The sequence below is a fragment of the Stegodyphus dumicola genome, chromosome 1 (assembly GCF_044657685.1).
Source record: "Stegodyphus dumicola isolate Sdum_Otavi_A_Nest chromosome 1, ASM4465768v1".
Taxonomy (NCBI): Eukaryota; Metazoa; Arthropoda; class Arachnida; order Araneae; family Eresidae; genus Stegodyphus; species Stegodyphus dumicola.
Genome location: NC_140768.1, coordinates 88,432,745 through 88,453,961, shown reverse-complemented (window position 1 = coordinate 88,453,961; position 21,217 = coordinate 88,432,745). Strand labels below are relative to the sequence as shown.

Below are 21,217 nucleotides of genomic sequence, written 5' to 3'. Positions count from 1 at the left end.
AAAGCTTGAGAATTGGATGACTGATGCTTTCTTAATGTACAGCTTTTATTTCATTTTTTATTAACATTTATTCATCCAACTAATTATTTATTTTTTCAATATTTGCAATATTTTTTAGATTTATTTTCAAAGGAACAACGTCTAGAAAATTTCACATATCGAAAATAAATGATTAAGTCTTATATGAGATTCGTTCTACCAATCAAAAGAATTTTTTTTTTTTTTTTTTTTTTAATCTTTAGAGTTAAGTTATGCATACTGGCTCTCTCAACTATTCTTATCTCAATAAATGCTCACAATTTTTTCCATTTTGAAATCAATAGAAATTTTTGAAACGTAGACTTTTATTTAATTTTATGTTTGAATGTTAACTTCAAGAATGGAGCTAAGAAACAAGTTGTAAGGTCTAACCATTCACGAGAACATGCAAAGTGTCAATGATCTTCTGTAAGATTGCTGGTCACTAGTCAAGAGAGCCCACCCAGCGGTGGAATCGTAAAGTCGCGGAACACTGGTACTTTGGTCTGAGGTTCGAATCCCGCAAACGGGCTGGCTGCATGGGCAGTTTCGTAGTTTTCCCCATGTGTAACTTGTATAGAGCCAGTTTCTCTTAGAAAGTTTTCCACGAAGGCGACCCTTCCCTCAGGCAGATAGCCCTCGAGGCTTTGCCGTAATCACATAAACCAAACCAAACTCACTAGCCAACATAATGTTCAGTAACAACAGACTAAGGATAAAGGTTGAAATTTTTTTATTCAACAGAACTCTTCACAAGAGCACACCGTGTGCTTAACATATAAACCACTGCTTGTCATGTTATGTTACATAGAAATGAAGGGGCCACCTAATATTTATCCAAAGTAAATAGGCATTAGCCCCACACACTGATTAGAAACCTTCCGGCGTCCTTGAGTCATTATGAAATTGTGACTGAACAATGCATTTCAAGGTCATTAAAATAAACTTAATTTGATATTTCTTCTAAATAATAAGTTTTTACATGATATGCATTTCTTTTTCTTAATCTAGGCGAAATTATATTTAATATGCATTTAGAGCATAAAACCCACAAAAGAAGTGTTACAGTGAAATTCAGTCCCAGAATTTCAGTTTTTAAATGCTCTTTAAATTTGCCTCACTGAAAGTTTTTGTACATAAATAATTATGGTAAAGTAAAATGAACTGTTTTTTTTTTTTTTTTTTAAGTGTTAACATTTAATCGAGTAACATAAAATATTTTATTGAAATAAGATTTATTTTTAATGTTCAAGATTTCTTTTCTTGTAACGCTGGACTCATGGTTAATAAATCCTCTTGTTCTTGAGTTCAGAATCCTTCGTTATTTAAATTATTCAAATAGTTAAATCCGTTTTCAACCATATGAAAGTTAAAAAGAAAAATATTACTTTTACGTAAATTTTAATACAGTCAAAAGTTTTTAATCCAGACTCGTCGGGACTTCGGCAATTCCGGATTATCGGTTTTCCGGATTATAGATCATCAATTTAAATCTGGTAAGATGGCATGCAGAAATTATAAAATTAAAAATATGAAACCGGAATTTATGAAATAAAGAGCAATTATGATGTAAAAGGTATCAAAATTTACAAAAAAAAAAAGAGCTTAATATTTATTTGTTTACTTTCTTAAACATTTCTTTCAATGCGCACATGCATAAAGCATACATTACGCATAGTCGAAATTAGAAAATTGCAACCAGAAAACTATTGGATGTGTATTCATGATGTTTATAATGACGAGGAATTTGATTTAAGTCACATCAAAGACGCAGTACATTGAGATGAAATACTACATTTAGTAAGGAATTATAAGCCGAATAAAATAAAAACATCTGCCCTGAAGATAAGGATAGTGCTGACAGATCAACTTCCATTTCATTGTGTGCCACGACGTTGTCCCCCCCCTTCCCCGCAGAGCAGCGTGAAATTGATAAACAGATTTGGGTATGGTTAGAGAAACAAAAGATATGCCTTTATCCATTTTTTGCAGCAATTCCACTTTTTGTTTGATGGACATCGAAACATGCTTTTACTTTGTAGATCCTTTGGCAGCTCCAGAATCAGAAATTCTTTTTGACATAATCGAAAGTTCAAGCTTACTTTTATAAAATTGCTTTAACAGTCTGCAAAAATAATAAGCCGGATCCAATTAGAAGGTTAAGGAACAACACAATCTGCAAGATTAACTGAAATAGATAATTAGATAATTTTAGCTTATACTGTCTGTTATACATTAAACGCATATGCGTAAACGTATTACGCGCATGCGTAAAGGTATTATGAGCGTATAGGTAAAGGTATCTGCGCATAATACCTTCACGCATATGTGCATGTATAAAGGTATTATGAGCGTATGTGTGTAAAGGTATCTGCGCATGCATTCTCCGTATTATAGATCATTCCAGATTATGGACGTCCTGATTAAAGACTTTTGACTGTATATGCAATAATTTAATTTTTTAGAAAAAGTTCATTAGTTTTACTTTTAAACGATGGTTTTGCTTTGATATAACAGACAGGTTTACTTAGTTCTTCGAAAAGTTGTTAGAGACACTATCCAATCAGGAACTAGCATTTTTTTCCACTGAGCAGTTTTACTGCAAAAACAGTGAATTATCCCTTTAAAATGGTTAAAAAATATTTTCAAATCTTCTTCAGTAATATTTAATTCCTTTCATTTTCCACTTATTGAAAATTTTTAAAATAATTGAAATTGTAGCTAAATCCTTAGATAAAAATTATTTAAGAACTAGACTTGAGCATGATATTTAGTAAATAAAGATAACACACAAAACGTTAAAAAAAAAAAAACGCCCCTTTGTAAATGTAATTTAAAATCTGAAACCTTTCAGATTTTTTTAGTGCTATTTTCTATTGATAAGAATAAAAACTATATCTTATCATATATTTGTCTTCTAAATAAATGTTTTAGCCCATTCAACTAAAAGTGGATATGTGGATTTAAGTCCTGAAATATGCGAAAGCGACTTACAGGCTTTTAGTAATTATTATTATTAATTTAATTTAATTTAATTTTTATTTTATCTTTATTTCATGAATCTGCTTTGTACAGCTGAAAAAAAAATATTAATTTTAACGTAACATATATATAAGTGTGGGTTTTTGTTAGTGTGGTCTTTTATCAGCTTGGGATTATATTCTATGTGGGCTTTCATCGGTGTGGGTATTTGTCGCGTGGTCAATAATCACAGTGGGGTTTTTTTTGTGGGCTTTTGTTGCGTGTGCTTTCCAGTGGGCTTTTGTCTGGTCACCTCAGAATATATGCTATAGTATGGTTGTTGTTTTGTCTACTTTTTCAGTTGCACTTTCTTAAATCTGAATTGTATTAACTCAGTTTTCTTTTGCCAAAGGTATTATGGAAGGCAAGTAGCGGGGATACTCGGATAACCAGCACTTAGCGAGGTTCCTGAAATTGCGTTCGCCAACTTGGGCGATATTATTTGCCAAACAGTGTGAATAATGTTTAGGTTGCTAGCTCCGATATTAAATAAGATAGGGAAAAAGAAAGGCGTATTTTCTTTCTAATGCATGTAGACATTTTGCGTCGGATGTCATGACTTTGCAGATAAATCTTTGTGCTGATGATCATATGACTTTGTTAGTAGATGTTTTGAATTCACTGTTAAATTTTTTCCTAAATAATTACACCTGTAATTAGAATAAGATAATTTGATTTTTGTACAAGAAAATTACAAAATATGCGTCTTTTCCGTGCTTATGGCTCACATTATCCCATTAATTTCTAAATAAATTTTAAAAATTTATTTAAAATTTTTAATTATAGACTTAAATAAATAAATTACACTTCTGATCAGAGTAAAATGATTTTATTTTTATAGAATATGCTCTTTCTCTAACTTACCACTTGTATTTCCAGATAATTTCTAATTAGAATGAAATTTAAAAAAATTTTTAGTTAATATTTAAATATATGGGAGTCTGGCCATAACAAGCAGAAATTAATTTCTAAATAAATTGTACTTCTAATACAAATATATATATATATATATATATATATATATAATTTATGGAAGTCATTAGTTTAATCTAACCAAATGCCATTTTTTTTTTAATTATGTCCATGTGTAAATATTAGGATTAGGATTATTTATTTAGAATATAAAAACAGGGTTGCCACGCTACCTGGAAAACCGGGAGAACCGGGAAAAGTCAGGGAATTCGAAAATTGACCAAAAAATTCAGGGAAAAGTCAGGGAATTTAAGTATTTTTGTCAAAATCTGGAAAAGTCAGGGAAGTTCATACAGTGATCCCGCCAAAAAAAGCGATTTTTGCGCCGACGTCGGAAGAGATAACTTTTTTGGCGAATTGCCTATCACGTGAGTGTCTGCTGGCACAGAGCCAATTTTCGCAGCTCCAATTTGATTGCCTTTTAGAAAGGCAAAGCAAGTTTCCCGCAACTTTTGGTTTCCAGTATTCTCGAGACTCGCATGTGCAGTGCATGAACTAAAGAAAGTACCTGTTCTCGTATAAAACAAAATGGGTTTAATCTTAGTATACGGTACGATGGAGGTTAGAATCAAAGAATATGTATTGTAAAGAAGGAAAACCTCTGCAACAGACGTGGCTCCGTTCCATCATAGAGGGAAACAGCTGTGCATGCGTGATATATCTGCCGCCAAAGCTGGAAACCGGTGTCGAAGTTCGAAGGTCACGTTATCAAGAGTTCATTAAATGAATATCCTTTAAAATTTCTTTAACCACTTGAGCTAAAAAGACGTGCCACGCACGTCGAGATGTTTTTGTCTCAAACTGCGAGCGACGTGAACACCACGTGGATAAGCATTTATCGCAAAAATGAAAATAACATGGTGCACACGTCGCTTAACAACGAGATTGTTTATTTCTCGAGTTACACAGCTCTGGATTGCACTCGCAGATGCGGAGCGGCGTAAATGAGACACTTTACCACTTGCTATATTGTACGCACGGCACCGCAACCGTGAAGTTTAGTCTTAGCGCAAGTAGTTAAACTCTAAATTAAAAGAAAATTTTTTTTTGGCGAAAGTAAATTAATTCATAGGTTAGTAATTTTCAGGGGGGGGGGAAATACGAAAATCCGTTTTTAAAATTATTGCGAAAAATCCAAGAAGAAACGTCCTTTGATAAAACGTTTCTTCTTGGATTTTTCGCAATAATTTAAAAACGGATTTTCGTAGCTTTGTTTTTGTTAAAGAACGTTTCTTCTTAACACGTTTCTCAATTTCCGGTACACATCGCGGAGAGGAAAATTCTGGCCGCCAGGTTCCGTCGCCAAATCCCTTGGCAAATTTTCCCTCCGCATTCTAGCGGCGTAATAGCATTTTACTTGTATGGACAAGTTTCTTCTTTACATAGACCAAAGAATTAGAGATTCTTTGCATAGACGTTTTTTGGTTAAAATAATCTCCATGTATGGATTTGGCGACATGATGATGCGCAGTAAACGGGTCATTTTGATCTTGGCGACAATTTTCAAAATCGTGCCAAAGCCTTACCGTATACTAGAATTTTACCGCAAAATCTTTTTAAACTTTTCTTTTTAATAAATACCTTGCCATTTTGCAGTAAAATAAAAAATAGTAATCTGTCATCTAGGCTAACCATGTAATATAACTATATTCGCTAAAATATCGTTGATTATTCTAATTCAATTTTTAAGTAATTATCTTTATTTTTATGTTATTCGTATAATTTAATGATGCTTCTTCCCTCTAAATTTATTAATTATTAGTAAATAATATTTCTAAATTTCAGGAAATTTTCTTTGGCATAATCTTGAAATTAATTCTAGCAGTATGATGACATACCATCACGAAATTTAATACACATATTTTTTTCTTATGTATGCTGCGACTAAATATAAAATACCTCAATTTATTAAAATAGATTTCTTTGTTTCGTTTAGCTGCAGAATGTCTGCAAAAAAAGCCTTATTTTATTCCAGATTGTGAAGATTCTAATCTCAATCTTCAATGGAGAAAACAACAACTATTATAATTATATTTGTGTTTTCAAGTGTTAAGGTGCTTTTTAAGAACATACCTCACACAAATTAAATTTACCTAAAATCTAACCTAACTATTTAGCATTGCGTTGTGATTTATAAGGACCGGATTAGCCTTGTGTTGAACTGGTGATGATCATGAGTAATAATTAAATAAAACATACATTTATTATCCAATGTAATCTTAAATTTTATTAAGTTTCTTAAGTGGAAAAGTAAACAAAATTATCAAACAAAGTATACCAAGAATAATTAAGAATAAATAATGTCCTTTGGGATTTATTGAATAATTAAGTGAATTTGCTACACAATACAAGTAATACCATAATTTACCTCTTAGCGTAGCCAACGTACATTACGCGGATAGACTGGAATTTTCTTGAAACGCACCTGGAAAATCTGGAAAAGTCAGGGAATTTCATTCTCCTGTTTGAGTGGCAACCCTGTAAAAAGCACTTCCGGGCTATTTGCTGAAGGAGTCGGAAGCCAGTTAGCCGGGGTTTGACTCCAAGAGGAACTACCCGTGTGCAGCAATTTTACCCTTAGGCCACAGAAAGACACTCTTTATCATAAAAACAGTTTTTTAACCCTACATAATCAAATTTATATTCAAATATAATTATTAAAAATGCAACAAAATGATAATCAGACTTTGAAATGCTAATAAGTTAGTATAAAATACAGTACAAAGTCTGTAATCCGGACTCGTCGGGACTTCCGGCAATTCCGAATCGGGGTTTTTTCCGGATTATAGATCATCAATTTAAATCTGGTAAGATGGCATGCAGAAATTATACAATTAAAAATATGAAACTGTAATATATGAAATAAAGAGCAATTATGATCTAAAGGGTATCAAAATTTACAAAAAAATTCTTAATATTTATTTGTTTACTTTATTAAATATTTCTTTCAATGTAAGTTGTTTAAGTTGCTACTTTTTTTGTGCTAATACTTTCTCTTTAATTTTATAAACCGATATAATTTCTTATTCAGTTACAAAGTTCCACTGTTCAAGTCCTGTAATTGCTGTGTCGATAATACTGACTAACTTGTCATTTAAAATTTTTTCGTTTTCAATAACCTCTCTCTCACTTTCTTCACTAGCGAAAGCAGTATTTATTGGATCTAGAACCATACTACAGATTTCACCTTCCGTTAATTGATTGATGATTGGGGCATTGTCATCGCAATGAAAAACTTCTGTTATATCATCTTCATTTATTACTGCTTCTCCACAAAATCCAATAACTGTAAAATTTCACCATAGTTTGTGATGTCCGAAAACCTTTAAATTCACGGTTATCATCATCGTCCTTCATCGTCGTCACCATAAATATGGTAGCTGGCCATAAATTATGCCGAGCATTTTTTAACGTATCAGGCGACACATCCTTCCACGGTCTTGTGATGCTCTACACAGCAGATTTTATGCTAAAAAATTTCAAAAAGTTTTGAATAGTCTTGCCATTGTTCAAGAAATTTAACATAGATTTTAAAAGTACTACTTTATATTTGCATTTCAGCGTGTGCACTATTCCTATATCCATAGGCTGAATGATAGACGTACGATTTGGAGGGAAGAATAATACGGATACATTATCTTTCACTAAAACTTCAAGTGAAGTATGCACCGAACAGATGTCAACAATCAGGACTTTTTTTGAGTCATCATGTAAACCAACCAAATTCAAATGTCGCCAAGCCTCGGGTATAAAATGATTTTCAAACCAATCATTCATCAATGTTTATGTCATCCATGCTCTTTTATTTGCACGATATATAACGGGGAAAATCGTTACTCCTTTAAACGCTCGATGTCGTCATATTGCCAGAAGAGACCAGTTTCATCAGTGTTGTAAATTTGTTTTGGAGATAATTGTTCACTAGTAAGGAGTTCAATGAATTCATCTGCAAATTGTTCAGCAGCTTCAGTATCAGCTGCTGAACAATTTGCAGAGGAATTTGTTTTTAATGAATGTATGAATTTATATACCATGGCACTTTTTAAATTTGGTTAACCAACCTGTCGAATATGTGCACTCAGTGTTTAAGTTAAATTCTTCATGAAATATTTTGGCCTGAGTGATTAACATTGGACCCGCCAATGGCATGCCCTCGCTGCGACGCTGTCTGACCCATTCAGTGATCGTCACTTTTAGCATAACCGACCCTTTTTCTGTTGTTCATTGCAAGTGGGGTGTCGGAATCTACAAAAAATTCAAAAAGTTCCTTTTTCTTTTTGCTTATGTCATATACAGTTGACTTTCCAATGTCATACTCCTCGCATAATTTTGAGACGGATATGCTTTTATACATTTTTTGCAACATTTCCACTTTTTGTTCGATGGACATCGAAACATGTTTTTTGTAGATCCTTTGGCAGCTCCAGAATTGGAAACTATTTTTGACATAATTGAAAGTTCAAGCTTAATTTTTATAAAATTGCTCTAACAGTCTGCAAAAAATAATAAGCCGGATCCAATTAGAAGATTAAGGAACAGCGCAGTCTGCAACATTAACTGAAATGCCTTAGAATTAGTAAAGATAGTTTTAGCTTAGCTTATATTGTCAGTTATACATTAAACGTACATGTGTGAATGCATTATGCGCATGCGTAAAGCATACAAAAAACGTTTTTGTCTTTGAGGTCCAGATTATAGATCATTCCGGATAATGGATGTTTGAATTACGGGCTTTGTACTGTATTAAACAAAAATGATTCTGCTATTTTTCTACGTGAAGCATATTTCACTGATTTCTTTATATAGAGGATTTTGTGGATTAAAAGTTGGGTATATCAGTAAAAAATTTAAACCATTAGCCAAAACATGAGCAAAGGTTTCTTTTTATTTTTTTCACAAAAATAGAATAAAAGTTAACTAAATTTGTATCTTCAAATCTTTGAATAAGATTTATATTTATAGATTTTTCTGACGTTACTCATGTTCATGTTTAATAGTAATAAATGTAATGTAAACTCAGACTTCAAATAAGTAAAACATAGAAATCTTTGCATCACTGTATTTGCAGCAAATGCATGACTGAAGTACATTCGCCAACTGCATAAAATTGCTTCAGGGCACCGCCAGTTTGAAACCACTGTTATAGACAACGTTCAGATTGCACATAAATAATATTTTATGATTTTTAACTTTTCATGGAATAAATACAGACCAATTCAATTAACATTATCCCATTCTATTTGATTGGCCTCCTTTCGAAATTTAAACAATAGCATAACGTCGTGAAAAGTCATAGGAGCGCTTGTTACAAATCTTGTTTCCTTGCAGTTATGCAATTCAGGATTACATTTCTTTGTTTACCTACATGAAAACTATTTTTGCACTTAAACAAGAAAAGCAGAATAAAAGTAACCCTCTTAATCTTATTAAGTGAAATATGTGCATAAAAGAATCCGTAATGTCCAATATAAAACTGAACTGGATAATGATTGAATAGCCTGGAATATATTTCGAGGATGTAATATTGTTGTGGAAATACATGCATATTTTATTTTTTAAAATATCTTTAATTATGTGATTTATATTGCATTTTTTGTCATCATTACTGCATTTACATAAAGAACTTATTTTCAAACATACATAACTATTATTACGGATAATTGTTCAAATTATGGTAAGAATTAAAAAAAGAGAAGTATAAAAGTTAATAATGCTGGAGTTATATGTATCATAATCTAAAATACCAAGATGAAAAAAAGTACGTAGATCTACTTAATCACAACAATAACTTATTGTTTACAGTTTGTTCTATGTGTATCATTTACCTTTTCAACGCACACACTGCACTTTGCCTTACGCGATTTTCTCCCAGCAGAGCTTTTTCCTCAGTATTAGGTTGAAGAGGGAATTTTTGTAAAGTGCCTTTTAATCCCATTTCCCTCTTGGCTTAAAAACATTCCTTCTGAGGATACAGCAATTTTTCACAATTCAAGATGGCGGAAAAAATTGTGCCCAAGTGCCGCTTATATGAGATTTTCCCAAGTATCAAGTATGCTTTTGCTTTGGAGATCCTACTACAGCTCCAGAATCAGAAATTCAAACTTTAATTTTTGATAAGGTAGCCATAATAATAAGCTGAATCAAATGAAAAGGAAGAGTGTAATTTGTTATCTTAACTGAATTTCTTTAGAATCTAATTCTTTCTGTCTTCTTTGCTGCTGTACCAGCACATAAAAGCTAGTATAAGCAGCATTTCGTTCAAAACAAACAAATATGTCCTGGGGCTTCATTTATTAAGTCAAATATAAAAATTTTAACCCCGTATACAGTTGCCCAAGGGCCAAAAGTATCAGTGTATTGTCATTAGCTATGGTGTGATTTCATATTTGGTAGGTGTTTGAAAAAGATATGTAGGAATCTCAATCTGAAGAAAAAGTGCTTGTACACCATATCTGATTTTTTTTTACTATATAATTTTTTATTCCTAGACTTGTTAAAAAAATTCTCAGAGGTTTCTCTTTTTTTTTTTTTTTTTTTTACTTTTTCCCTTTTAATTTATTATTTAAAAGCTAATATTATTTTATTCTTTTTAAGCTCATAAAAGTGGAAATGTTGGTGTATTATATGTGCTGGACACAGATGAAGAATTTGAAAATATTACAAGTGATCCACCTCCGATGCCTTTTGTTGTAGCCATGCCAATTAATTTATTTAATATGTAAGTTTTTTCAGACATTCATATTTTATACTTTTAAAACTCTGTATTCTTCTAACTGATGTTATCATTCTAGGCGAAATATGAAAAAAATAAAGTTGTCTGAAAAGATAAGGGGAGTTTTGATTTTCAAATCCAGGAAATTGCCTCCAGTAAAAAGCTTTTCTCCAGATCAGTCATGCCCCAACAGAAATTATGGTAATTTTTTTGGTAAAAATATATTTATGGGTGCCTCTTGGCGATGATTAGCGGTACATGGACAACGAGTTTGTGCAATTCTTTGACTTGTTATTTTGGTGCAAAAATAGCTGCTACATAAATCCTAAGCAACAAGTCAAAGAATTGCACAAACTACGTATCCATGTACGCATCGACCTATTTTCACTTAAAAAAACATCGGAGAATTACACAAACTAGGCATCGTGCACGCCCTTGACTTTGTCCATGTACACATCGATCTATATTCACTTAAAAAGTCAAAGAAACAGCCAACGAAAAATATATAATCTCGATAAACTACATTTTAAATCAAACAATGAAAAAACATAAAAAAGGAAATTCATCTTAGGAAATATCCACTTACCTTATTTACAAATTTCTCTGTTTTCAGTCAAATGAAATTCCTTAACAGCAACCAAAAACTTCCTAAAATTATATGAACTAGAATCTGTATACTGGCGTCGCCACATAAATTCACAAAAATAAGAGTAAAAAATATCCTCCGTAGTGCTGGTGTCTGACGCTTGACCATACGCATTTCCTTCCTACAAACAGGACATTTATAATGGCAACTAAGTAAACCTTCATTTACACACCAGTCAATTAATGCTTTTTTCTCTTTCATTTGAAATCGTACAGAAACTTCAAATTAATCTTACAGCATTCAGCCATTTTACCATGTAAATCACAAAATAATAAAATCCATCCCATCACTCAAATTCACTGCAATCATGCATCCAATTATGTCATAATAGTGTTTCCATAGCATTCAACTACTCAGGTTACCATAAATGAAACAACAACTTGGCGTTAAATGAAACAGCAACTTAGCAATAATCCAAGGGGCACCCTTCAATCTACTCTACCATTTTTTTATTTTTTATTATTGATTTAACAGTTAATGATTTATTTACATTGTATGAAAAGTTTCTTTGTAAATGACCCAAGAATAGGTTTTGAAGGATCTGATTCCGTTAACAAAAATGGGTATGCCCTTTTTTTATATACAAGGTATTCAATAGTACCAACAAATATGGATAATTTTCTTTAAATTCTTTTATTTTTATTCTTAAAATTCTATTTTTCGTTCTTTAATTTTTATTTTTCGTATGTTTGGATTTTTCTTTCAACTATGAATGATGGTAGAAATCCCAGCAACCATGTGCTGACTATTTTGGCAGAAGTTTTAAGGAATAGGCCACTCTTTACTAAATTAGGTTATTATAGATTGCTGTTTATTTAATTAGATAATAAGCAGTTACAAGCATATAGCATATAAAAAATGGCATGAAGGTTTGAAATTGATTGATAAATTTATTAAAACCAGACATTTCTGCAACCATAATGGCATTTGGCATTTAAAATGGCAATAAAACTTTCACCTTCTTTGTGAACTGAGCCTCATATAAGTTTATTGGAATACAAAATTAATTAATGTAGCATGGTACACATGTCTTTTATGTCACCATTTTACTGAACCTCACGCTTTCATTGATTTGAGTATGCGTAGCAAAATAATTAGTCCTGCAAATTAACACATATTCTTTGCTTATTGTTCTGTAGAAGTCAGGCACCAAATTTTAATTAGCTGTTCAAAATGCAAAAGAAATAATGTTTAACCCATAGCCTTAAAAATCTATATGTTGAACATGGTCAACTGAATATTTAAGTATCTTATTTTCTAAAGCTGAATTATGGATTCTGCCCTTACATAATGGCATTTGGCATAGCAATAAAACTTTCACCTTCTTTGTGAACTGAGCCTCGTATAAGTTTATTGGAATACAAAATTAATTAATGTAGCATGGTACATAAAGTGTTGCATGACTCCAATAGTGCAGATTAAAAATATGAGTTTTTAAAAAAGAGGAAGTTGTATATTAACTGGTACCTGTTGATATACCATCCAGAATCTACTTGTATCTTTTTATCGTGAAATATACTTTTAACGTGAGCAAATCAATGTGATAGCCTTTTTGATTTCTCACAAGTACAATTTGACAGTCAGGTTCAAAATCATGTCAGACTATTATTCTTCACAGCTTGTCTCTCCTTGAATTTGAACTCTGTTACATTAGAAGTCAAATGACTTCTTTTGAAGTACTTATCTTATTGTAACCTGTTGTTCATTGTTGTTGACATTAAATTTTCATAATGTCACCCTTTATCAGCAGTCACAAGCAATTGGTATATTATCTTCATAGTAGCCTAACTAAGATTGTATTAATTTTATGCAGATACAGTATGTTGTTATATTTAATATATCTCTTCTTGGAAATATGAAACTTGAGGAGGGTGATGGAGTTTGCAGTCTGAAAGTGTTTGTGCTTAACATTTGTACTAAATTTACATTCAGTAATTTGCATGACAACAAATATGTAAGTTAATGTTTATAGAGCAACCAAATCATCAAAATCTCACAGAAAGTATGCCAATATGAAATATTAGAAATTTTATGAGTCCACAATTTCTGATTTTCTGAAAGAATAAGTTTGAAACACTTCTCTATCTTTACACTGTCACCACCTGGATTTGGCAATATAGATCTCCAAATGGTGTCACAGCATTCCTCTTTAATTCTAATTATATTATTTGGCCCATCTCTTTTTAACTTATACATGCACACCAGTTTAGGGATCTATAAAACTGTGAATTCCTTTTGTCATACCCTCAACTATCTGGAATTTGACATTTTCCAAGCTTTCTGGATAGTTGGGCTATTACTGTACTGGAATTTAAAGATATTAGTTGGTTGATCAAATTATCCTATATTTTTAACATTATAGATTTTTTTACATAAATTACAAGTAAAGATGGATGGTGCAATTAAAAGCTCAGTTTGTGGATTCTTCGTGTAAAAACAAAAGATTACAATGCTTTTATGAAGCTAACTGAAGTGTAAAAAGAATACGAAATTAAGATAGTTTCATGCCTGATGAAATTTCAGTTGTTATCAACTAATATCTGATAGGATTGCAAACCTTCTAATCTATAGCAACGAAGCATGGATCAAAAACATTTTCATGATAAATAAAAAATATTAGAGATGGAAGTGTTAGATTCAAATATTGAATCCATATCTGAACTGACTGAACTGTCTTAGCACTGGAAGGAGCTTTGAAAAGTACTATTGATATATATTTGGCTATCCTGTCATCAAGAGAATGCATTTTTGGTGTAAAGGGCATTTAAAAATTTCTAATGCTTTTTGTAACAAATTATCAACTGAAACAGCTTTCTTGATATTTGTTTCTCTAAAAAATAAATACAGAAACTAGTTAGATATCTAAATAAATTTAAGAATAAAGTTATCTTTTTCTGTAGACCTGAAAGTTCTAGTTAATGAGAAACAACAGCACACTTCTCATTAAAACTTTTTTATTCTTTTACATTTTCATATGTATTTTTTAGGATTCGCACGGTCCATAAGAGTCCTTAAAAGTCCTTAATTTCAGCCAAAATTGGCAGAAGGTCCTTAGATTTAATCATCTGAAATTTCTGCATTCTTTTTACGACTGCTATTTTGAGAGTAAGTTATCATTTTGGTGGAATATTTTTGGCTATTCTCTGACAAATATTATCTTTTGAATGGGTCCATGGGTTATAATTTGTTTTGTTTTTCTAATATAAAGGGTGTGATACTGGAGTTTTTGAGCAAGGAGTTAAACATAAGCATTTCAAAATTATTTAATTTTTTTTCTTAATGAAGAGCTCTTAAACAACTTTCCGCTTTTGGGGATGATGTAAATTCTTTTATTAAATGGCTCAAAATTTGACGACTTATCAACATTTTGGTGATTTTAAGATCAGTTTCGATAGAAAATTTTTAATTCGGATATCTGTGAATTTTTCGAAGATTTTTTTGAAACAGAACATTGATAAATTTAACTAAAATAATGACAATATATTGAAATTATGTTTAAGGAATAACATTAAAATAAAACATTTTCATTTTTTTTTGCTGTCATATTATAAAGTAACATTACTTTCCATGGATAGGCATTTATAAAAAAGAATTTTTCCATTAGTAAAGATATTGAAAACTGACAAGTAAAAGATGCACTTAATATGTCTTAATAGATCATACACAGGGCTGGCGCTAGGCATTTTCCCACCTGATGCAATCTCTGTAGATCCTAAATTCTGCCTTCTAGTGCCTTCCTAAATTATGCTGCCTAGTGCTGTCCTAAATTTTGCTCCCAGTGCCTGTCCTGAATTCTAGAAGTTTTGCCATTTCTAGAGTTTGTTGCTCGGTGTGTCATTAAATTCTAAAAATTCTGTCTCATCAGCTCTGAAACCAGCCTTTACCATATATCGTTTCATATTTATTCTGAATGTTCATCTTTTTCTTTACATTCTAAATGCATCTGGTTTTTTAGAATAACAGAAATCTTTAATTAATTCCAAAAATTCTAAAGTGAAGGGGAAACATATTGAAGAAAGAAACTGAATACGTAAAGAGGAAAACAAATTATTCTTCAAAGATATGTACAGTTATTATTATGCAAATTAACCAGTTGTTTACAATTTTAGCCTTTACTATAACTTCCCCTTTTCGTTTCCTCACCGTAATGCAAATCAGATAGTTTTTAAACTGAGGTTTTTTAGATTGTAAGACAGAGTGTTTTTGTCCTCCATTTGAATTTTGCCTTAGTTCCTGCCAGTTCTGATAATTTGTAATTATTCATCTTTGCGTTATCGCTGCTAACATTTGAATTTGTTACTACGATAGAGTTACTGAGCCAGCTTAGATTAAAATTAAATTGTGTAGTCTTTCATTACTAGTCCACATTCTTAGTTTGAATTTGACTGTCCCTGTTTAATTGCATCACCACAAACTGTAGTTAATTTTATCAACATTAGAACATGCCTGTATGTTCTAAGTTCTTTTTAAATAAGAGGTTTACTTAAACCTTTGTGACTTTACTTTCAGACATAGTGATAATTTGCTTCATGTCTATTGGATGTTTTTGACTATTAACTATCAGCAGATCAAGTAAAACCTCGTTAGGTACACTGTTAAGAGATTACCAAATCAGTAGATAAAGCAAGCAGAAACTAGTGGGAACATTGGTTTGTGTATTGAAATAGATTTCTAATTGCTAGAAAAGATGTTTAAAGAGAAGAAACTTTGCATAAATTAAGCCAAAATATCTGGGAAGGCTTCAAAGTAAAAAGACTCATAAATATTTTGTTGCGTAGCTTTTAATGTGTAATTATCCTAATACCGTTATGTCTTAAAATACGTGCATTTTAAACTGTGAAATGTTATTAGATTGGGATTTCTAACAAATGTTTTAAAACTAAAATTTAACAGTGGTCATGTAAATATATAACAGCTAAGGCTATTTAACTACATAATTTAATTATTTGTAAGTAACTGCGTCATTTTTAAAAGTTATCCCTGCTTATTAAAACAAGTTATTGCCTTTCATTAATCCTTACCATTGTCACAAGATAAAACACAAAGATGTAAAAATTCATGTAAAACTTATTCTTTGCATCTAGTGAGACTTAAAATAATGCTGGGTTACAGTCCCAGAAATTCTACATGAAGCTACAACACTAACTGCTTCAGACAGATGGAGCACAATTAACTTTCAAAACTTGCCAACATCAGGCTTTCAGGTTTGTTCTGATCAACAGGTCTCTCTCTTGTCAAGCAGCAGCACTGCAACAACCAATCTTCTGTTACGAATCATGCTGATTATAATTTTATTTCTCATTTTATCTTATGCCGTTTGATATAAAATCCACCTGCTATTTACTAAACTTCTACACTAAGTACGTGGCAAAATGAGACATAAAAGAAAAAATCAACATAAAGCTAGCTGTTAGTAAAACGCAAATAAAATGTCACTTATCTTTCAAATATTTCCAACTATTATACGTGTAAAATATTTAATGTTACTTGATAAATTTTATAAAGTGGATTTTATTCTCAAATTTGTTTTATAGTTATGTTTATTAAATTATGTTTAATAAGAAAGGATCTATTTTATTCTAAGAGTGGTATTACAAAAGTGAAGTTCAAACATAAGTTGATTGAATTTAATTGAATTTATTCAACTCCAGTTTGCTGATAGGTCCTTAATTTTTTTCATTAATGGTCCTTAAAAGTACTTAATTTCCATGTGCAGAAGTGTGTACGAATCCTGATTTTTGTTACTTTTCCAATAGTGAAAAAGTATTTAAATGTTAACATATGTTTAATTTACCAGTAATCCTATCAGGACGTTTTTTTTTTTTTCCTAATTTGGTAAACATGTTTACCAAAACCTAATTGTTTTGGTAAGCATGTTGGAGTCCTGAGTAAGAACAGGGAATTTACTGAAAGCTATGTTCCTGAAAGTGTAGAAGATACAACACAAGTGGGAACGGTTTAACTACTCTTTATTCTTCGCAGTTTACAGCTGCTCCTGCACTTTGGGATACAAAGACCAGTATTTATGGTCTGAACCTTAAAAAATAAGAACTACAAACTAATTAAATTTAAGTAAGAGCTAAACTCAAATACTTTACAAAGACTAGTATTGCTAAAATTAGCCTTTTAATCTTTACGTATGTAGTACGCAGAATGCGGGAAAACTACGATACGTCTTCAGTACCAAGAGGACTAAATTTCTGGCCTTAAAGGCGGACAACAACTGACTGAAAAGCGCACGTGAGATAAGGTAGGAAGAAGTCTCTCTTTCTAGCTCCTTCTTGTCTAAAAGCCACAACATAAATACTTAACAGTTTGCAAGCTCAATTTGCATACTAAAAAACCTCGTTTATTCTGGCCGGAAGTGGAAAACAAAAGGGGACAGTAAAGTTTTAAAATAAATGCTAGTAAAACTTAAAATCCTTACAAACCATAAACATTTGTACTAGGTTACAAAGAAAAACTATTAAAACAACCGGGTCATAAATAAAAGTCTCGGATTGGGGTGAATGTGTTTCAGGTTTAGCTGGAATTACAGATTTTTGGCTTGCTGAAATCCAAAATTTCTGAATTGTGAAATATTGATTCATTATTTTCAAATTTATCTTTAGAAAAAGTGTCATTCAGAGAGATTATGTAACTGTAAAGTTTTTAGACACTTGTTCTTATAAACAAAAAGAAAAAACTGATATTCTAAACTTTTGGGATGTAATATTCTGGTTGAAAGTAGATGAAAAATAGAAATACTTTTCCTGCATCAACTAGCCTGGTTAAATTTTCTGTAACGTGCTTCTGTAGACCCATTGTGGAATATAAATTTAGTTATATGAGTGATATTATGCTATACTGTGGAATATCCTTGAACATTGATAGCTTAGATACTGACATACTGTGAAATATTGTTTTGTGTAACTTTTTATGAAGAATCTGAAATCTTAATAAATGTAGTTTTTTTAAAAATGTTTCAGGTTTTTACACAGAGAAGATGAACCAGCAATATGCAGCATGCAATAAAACAGAATGGAATCGCCTTCCTGAGAATGAAGCCCTAGGTATGATGTTTGAAGATTGGGGAATGCCTATATTCATTATCACCAATGAATCTAATATACAGAGTATAAGAAATGTAAGTTATCTAATGTAATTTCCTTTTGAATATGTAGTATTTCTGTACAAAATTTATCATTTTAATACACTGAAGAGGTGTTATTTTTTGCAGTTAGTATAGTTGTTAACTTCTTTTTGTTGCATGCACCGCTTTTACCATTGCTAGGAAATCATCCCCCTTACTTTCATGAAGAGTGCATATGCATTTATTTAGGTTTAGATTAGTTTGTAATGTGTTTTATAAATTAAAGAACAAAAAATGCAGAAAAATGTTCATAAATTCCAAAACTTGAATAATAGTAGTTTTTTTTACATTTGTAAACTAAAATACTTAACAGCTAATTAAAAAGCTGACCAAAATTCCCAAGAATGCAAGTTAGTAATAAAATATGCATAAATAAATACAAATGTGAAAGTAAACTGATGCCAGTTAATAATACATAATATCTTGCATTTGTCTTTGTAAATTTTTTAAATTGCATTTTGTGATGTTATTTTTTATCATAATTATTATAAATAATTTTTTAATATTTTTTCAATTGTAAAATTTCAAATTCTAGTTCTCTTGCATGCTGCCATTTGCATTCAAAATAAAATCAAATTGTTATAATGAAATTTTATAGAGTGTAGACGATCACAGTCTTTTGTATGTTTTTCTTTTTTATTTCTTTCTCCTTTTTTTAATTTTATGTAAATGTTAATATAATTTTTAATGTTTTGATAATATCTTGTGCCTATAGCAAAATAAATGCTAAACAGATGCCAGATCTTTTAAAAATTGAAACTCTCTGTTGAATTTTAATTTGTCAGTAGAAAAGGTGGAAGACTTTATGAATTGGCAACAGTGGATTTTTGTTTTATTAAAAAATGAAGCATTTGTATATTGTTTTAGTTTTTAAAAATTGCTAGTTGTAAACTGTTCTTTGAAGTATTTCACTCTAACATGAAAACATAAAATTGCAAGTTAACTTTTTGGTTATTTAATCTGAACAGCACAGGATTTTATATCTGTCATGAAGACCTCTATGTAAACAGCATTTATTAGCTAAATTTGTATAATTACTTATTTTAGTCTCTATTTTCATAAACCTACAATTATTAAGATATTTTTTATTAAAAAAGTAAGAAAACAAAATATTTTAATGAGGAGATAATATATGCCATGTGACAAAAAGTCTGATGACCGGATAAAGTCGGGCATGGCACTCAGAGGGTTAAGTGCTGTTCTTTTTCTTTCTATTCTATTAAGTATAATAAATTTGGCATGGCATTAAAATAAGCAGAAAATAACTGTGTAAAATAATAAATGAATAGTGTGTTTAGAAATGCCGAATTAGGTGCCATACAAGAAGATTCTGTGCAAATTATATGTCTTTAGGTATATAAATAAATATTTTTGATTTTTTATGTGATTTCATTTAATTTGGTTTTTGTTTGGATCAAAAATCACTACATCAGTGATTACTCATAGGCATATTTCTCCATACAATGAAATACATTTTCCTGAGATGTATTGAAAATGCGTTATACAATTAATTTAAATCTCTAATGTTTCTATTTTCAGCAGTTTTCGCTTATAGGGGATATATTTGATGTGAATAAATTGTAATTAACATAATCTGTTCATTGGAACATCAGTATTTGAAACTCATCTCTTGTAGTTTATACTACATTCACATGTAATACACTGAAATTCTTGCATATGTGATAAATTATGTATTTTAAATAATGTGATGCTGAAGAAAATTGAACTACTTAATGTTATCTTCAGTATGTTAGATGTAATTTCTAATTTTATGGCCCACCAGCGGCCAAGTGGTAAAGATGCTGAACGCTGGTAGTTCGATCTGAGGTTCGAACCCCGTAAATGGGCTGGCTGCATGGGTATTTTCATGGTTTTCTACATGTGTAACGTGTATACGAGCCAGTCCCCCTTAGAAAGTCCTCCACGAAGGCATCCGTACCTTTAGGCAGATAGCCCTCATGTGCTTTGCCATAATTAAATAATCCAATCCAATCCAATCTAATTTTATGTACTAAGTTAGAAGAATTTAGTTATTTTAATCTGTAAGTTTTAATAAATAATTATGCTATGTAAGATCACATAAATAATTATTAAATTAACAGTGCTTTTACAAATAAAGATTTAATAAAAAATTGTGATGTGATTTGGTCGGAAATAATATATTTACTCAATGTTTTAATGTCCGGAGACAGTCTTTAATATTTCACATTCACAGCATATTTTTTTATTCATTTATCTGTCTATCTATTTATCTTTTTTTTTTTTTTTTTAATTTAGAATGTTCTGTAAATGTTCAGATTTTGTCCTTAAGCTCAAAGATAAAAATTATTTAGTAACTCTTCCAAAGTGAATTACGTATGTTGGATATTCTGTTGATGGAAGTTCCATATACGAGGGCTATCCAGAAAGTAGATTACGTTTTGGAATAAAAAAATAAACAAAGTATAGGAAACAAATTTTATTATATACAGATGAAAGCCACACTCAAATACTACTTTTCTACATAGTCACCATACAAATTAAGGCATTTATCGTAGCGATGTACGAGCTTGGAAATTCCTTCGTCGAAAAATTCGGCCGCCTGCGCCTTCAACCACTTCATTACCTCTTCTTGCCTTCCATCTTGCACAAAACTTGTGGTAACCAAGCTTTTCGCTGATGATTTCGTGCAACAAACTTTGCGAAATTTGTGGAAAACTCAAAGAAAGTTCCGTTA

At 31.0% G+C, this 21,217-nt stretch overlaps 1 protein-coding gene across 3 annotated transcripts in view; it reads left to right on the top strand.

Annotated features, from left to right (window-relative positions):
• The window catches only part of Nct (Nicastrin), a 102,005-nt gene that overhangs the window by 21,235 nt on the left and 59,553 nt on the right, over positions 1-21,217 (top strand). For 2 of the 3 annotated variants that reach the window (XM_035370005.2, XM_035370003.2), the window contains exons 3-5: positions 10,606-10,729; positions 10,803-10,924; positions 18,338-18,495. In XM_035370005.2, coding sequence (XP_035225896.2) covers positions 10,606-10,729; positions 10,803-10,924; positions 18,338-18,495 — 404 coding nt within the window. Of the gene's footprint in view, positions 1-10,605; positions 10,730-10,802; positions 10,925-18,337; positions 18,496-21,217 lie in introns of those variants that run through there. The other variant, XM_035370007.2, reaches the window with a different exon arrangement.